General features: G+C 53.8%; 1 protein-coding gene across 6 annotated transcripts in view; it reads left to right on the forward strand.

Annotated features, from left to right (window-relative positions):
- PTPRU (protein tyrosine phosphatase, receptor type U) overlaps positions 1-3384 on the forward strand; it is a 78622-nt gene that overhangs the window by 57667 nt on the left and 17571 nt on the right. For all 6 annotated transcript variants that reach the window (XR_895758.2, XM_011357788.2, XM_011357784.2 and 3 more), the window contains exons 16-18: positions 316-506; positions 1197-1272; positions 1717-1793. Coding sequence is in view for 5 of the 6 variants with exons in the window: in XM_011357788.2 (XP_011356090.1) it covers positions 316-506; positions 1197-1272; positions 1717-1793 (344 nt within the window). In the remaining variant the exon portion in view is untranslated. The remainder of the gene's footprint in view (positions 1-315; positions 507-1196; positions 1273-1716; positions 1794-3384) is intronic.

Raw genomic sequence — 3384 nt, forward strand, 5'->3', positions numbered from 1 at the left:
TGGCTGGGGAGCAGTGGGGATGCAGCAAGGGGACCACAGGATCACAGCAGGCAGGGCTGGGCCAGAAGGGCCCTCAGAGGTCACGTGATCTGACCCGCTCATTTTACAGATGGGAAAACCGAGATGCAGAAGGGTGGGCACTTGCCCAGGGTCACACGGGTGGGCCCAGCTAGGCTGCTTGGCTCCAGTGAACAACCCAGCCATCCTCCACATTGGCCATGCTCCCTGTCTTCCCTCGGCCCCTGAGTCCATCTGAGGCTCCCCAGGCTGGGGCCTGTGTGTGTCAGGAACCCCTCTCCCTTTCTCTGACTGCAGGGGATCAGCGTGGCGGTGGGGTCACTGAGGCCAGCAGCCTTCTGGGGGGCTCACCACGACGTCCGTGTGGCCGGAAGGGCTCCCCGTATCACACAGGGCAGCTGCATCCTGCAGTGCGTGTGGCCGATCTCCTGCAGCATATCAACCAGATGAAGACGGCCGAGGGCTATGGCTTCAAGCAGGAGTACGAGGTGCAGGGCCCCAGTCCAGCCAGGAGCCCTCGCCAGGGCCTTGCCTGGTTCCTCACTGTGGACTCAGACCCTGCTGACCTTCAATCCAGCCCTGATGGACCCTTGCTCTGATAGTTCCCAACTTAATCTAATTGTTTTGACCTTTACCTTGATCCTAATCTCAGATTGACCTGGTTTCTCACTCTTAACCTTACTTGAAATCTAACCTCGAACCTTATCTCAATCTCCATCTGGACCCTGATCATTCCCCTCTCCTCTCCCCAATGTAAATGAACACTGACCCTGACCTCTAACCTAACCCCCAGTCTGACTTTGACCCTGACTCTCATCCTAAACTCTGTTTGAAATCTGACTTGAATCCCATCCTACCTCCATCTGGACACCACCCTTATCCTAATCTTAATTTGACCTTCTTCCTAACACAAACCTAGATTTAACCTAAACCTCATCCTCATTCTAAAGTATCTCTGAATTCTGTTCTTTTTTTCTCTTTTCTCCTTTTCCTCCCCCAACACTGCTTGGTTTCGAACCAAGCTGATAAAGGGAATTATGGTGAATTTCCTCAGACTCCAGGTTTAACCCTGAACCTGGCCCTTATCAGGGTCCCACCTGCATCCTGTTGAGGGGATACAGGTGTTGTGAAGGGAGGGGTTTCTCTCTCCCACTGACTTCCATTTTTCCTTCTGGCAGAGCTTCTTTGAAGGCTGGGATGCCACAAAGAAGAAAGATAAGGCCAAAGGAGGCCGGCAGGAGCCCCTGCCTACCTGTGAGTTCTGGGGAGGGGCCTTGGGTCTGGGGCAGTGGGTGGGAGGGAATAGGAAGAGGAACTTACTGAGTGTCTGTCACATGCCCAGCTGTGTGCTGAGCATTACACCCATTATCTCACTTACTTCTCTCAATAATCTGGTAAAGTGGAACATAATATAACCCCACTTTACAGATAAGGAAACTGAGGCTCGGGAGGTTAAGCCCCCTGCCCAAGGTCACACAGCTAATACTTGCCTGAGCAGCACACAGCCTTGGGCCTTCTTGACATCACAGCCCAGAGTCTAACCACTGGTCTGTCCTGCCCTCCGTGGTCCCTAAAGCTTACTGGTCAGTCGCAGGCTTCCCTGCCTGCCCGCAAGTCTGGCCTCCAGGAAGCCTTCCTTCACTGGCCCGGATCTGGGCTCCCCAGTTCAGCCCCTGCCCACCTGCTCTGTGTTTCCAGATGATCGGCACCGAGTGAAGCTGCACCCGATGCTGGGAGACCCGGATGCCGACTACATTAATGCCAACTACATAGACGTGAGTGCCTCACCCTTGACCTCTGCTGACCTGGCCCTGCCCGCTCCAGGCTCACTGTGCAGGCAGGGCAGAAACCTGTCAGGAGATAGATAACTGGGGGTTCAGATGGCTGGGTTCTGAGGACCCCGACCTCCTAGAGTCAGTGCTAGGGAGATCAGAGGAGGGGAGGACAGAGTGGGCAGCAGCCATCAAGAAAGCTTCCTGCAGACTTCTGGGATTAGCCTGAGAGATGGGGGGCCTTCAGTGAGGCAGCATGAAAGGAAGAGAACGGACAGGTAGGCCTAGTGGTGAGAAAGGGTCCCCTCTCCATGAGGAGCGAAGGGGCTTGGAGGTGGGATCCCATGACTCAGTGAAGCTGAAGGTAGGCAGGGGCTGGATTGTGAAGGCCTCGAAAGGCAGAGTAAGGAGATTGGGCTTTTTCCTAGGGGCACCAGGGAGTTGTTAAAAGCATTTGACTATGATCAGAGTAGTACTTTAAGAATAATAACTCATCTTTATGCAATATGTACTGTGTGCCAAGCACTGTGCTAAGCACTTTATACCAAATATTTAATTTTATATAAACTCTACAACCACCCTACGAAGTAGTTAGCATCATGACCTCACTTATGGGTGAGGAAACTGGGGCTCAGATTCCAGGTGAAGCTACTTATCCCAGGTTATGCAGCTAGTGAGTGGTCAGGAAGGGACTCAGATCTCAGCCTGTGTCTCTAAAGCCTTTGCTGCTAACCATGAAGCTCTCCTGTCAATCATGGCAGCAACTAGATCTGGCTGGGCCAGAGGAGGGGCCAGCAACAGGGCAGGCAGCCAGGAGGCCTAGGCTGGGATGTGAAAAAGGGGTGATGAGTCTGCTCCCCAAGTGAGGATGAGGGTGAGATAAGACCCTGGCCAGACTCCTTCACCCTGCAGCAAGCCAGGTTTGGGAGAGAATCATTATTCATGATCAGATATATTTTGAGTACCTACGATGTGCCAGGCGTTGGACTAGGCACCAGGGATACAGCAGAGAACACGACAGACACGGTCCCTGCATTCCCTGAACATATAAATTCTAGTTGGGGAGACATATAAATATATACACAAGCAGAGTAATTTCAGACGAGATGGGAAAGCACAGGCCAGAGAAGAGGAATGATTGGCCCAGTGTCGCGCAGCAAGTTAACAGTAGGACCAGGGTTAGCTGTGGCAGGCCGCATGGGGGGAAGGAGGGTTTAAGCTGACATAGGGTGGCCGGAGAGGAAAGGAAAGGATACCTCAGGCAGGGAGTAGCATGAGCAAAGACCTGAGGTGTGTAGGAGGAGGAAGGCGCATATTTGGGAGTTAAGGTAGCTGGGGATTCTGGAGATGACCTCCTTTTGTCCCTCTACCTCACCTCCTCCTGGGGGCCAGATATGCTACCCTATTTTTCCCAGAATTCCTCGCCTTCGCCCCGACCTCCCATCCTCTCCCCTGGCTGAGGTACGGGCCAGGCCCAGCCCTCTCAGACTCAGGCAGCTTTGGCGACAGCTTTGGGGCCTCTCCTTGGTCTCCTCAAGGTCCCAGCCAGCTTCTCCCTGGGCCTCAGCAGGGACACGCCACTCCCTACTCCTCG

This window comes from Pteropus vampyrus, unplaced genomic scaffold (assembly GCF_000151845.1).
Source record: "Pteropus vampyrus isolate Shadow unplaced genomic scaffold, Pvam_2.0 Scaffold36, whole genome shotgun sequence".
NCBI classification, from domain to species: Eukaryota; Metazoa; Chordata; class Mammalia; order Chiroptera; family Pteropodidae; genus Pteropus; species Pteropus vampyrus.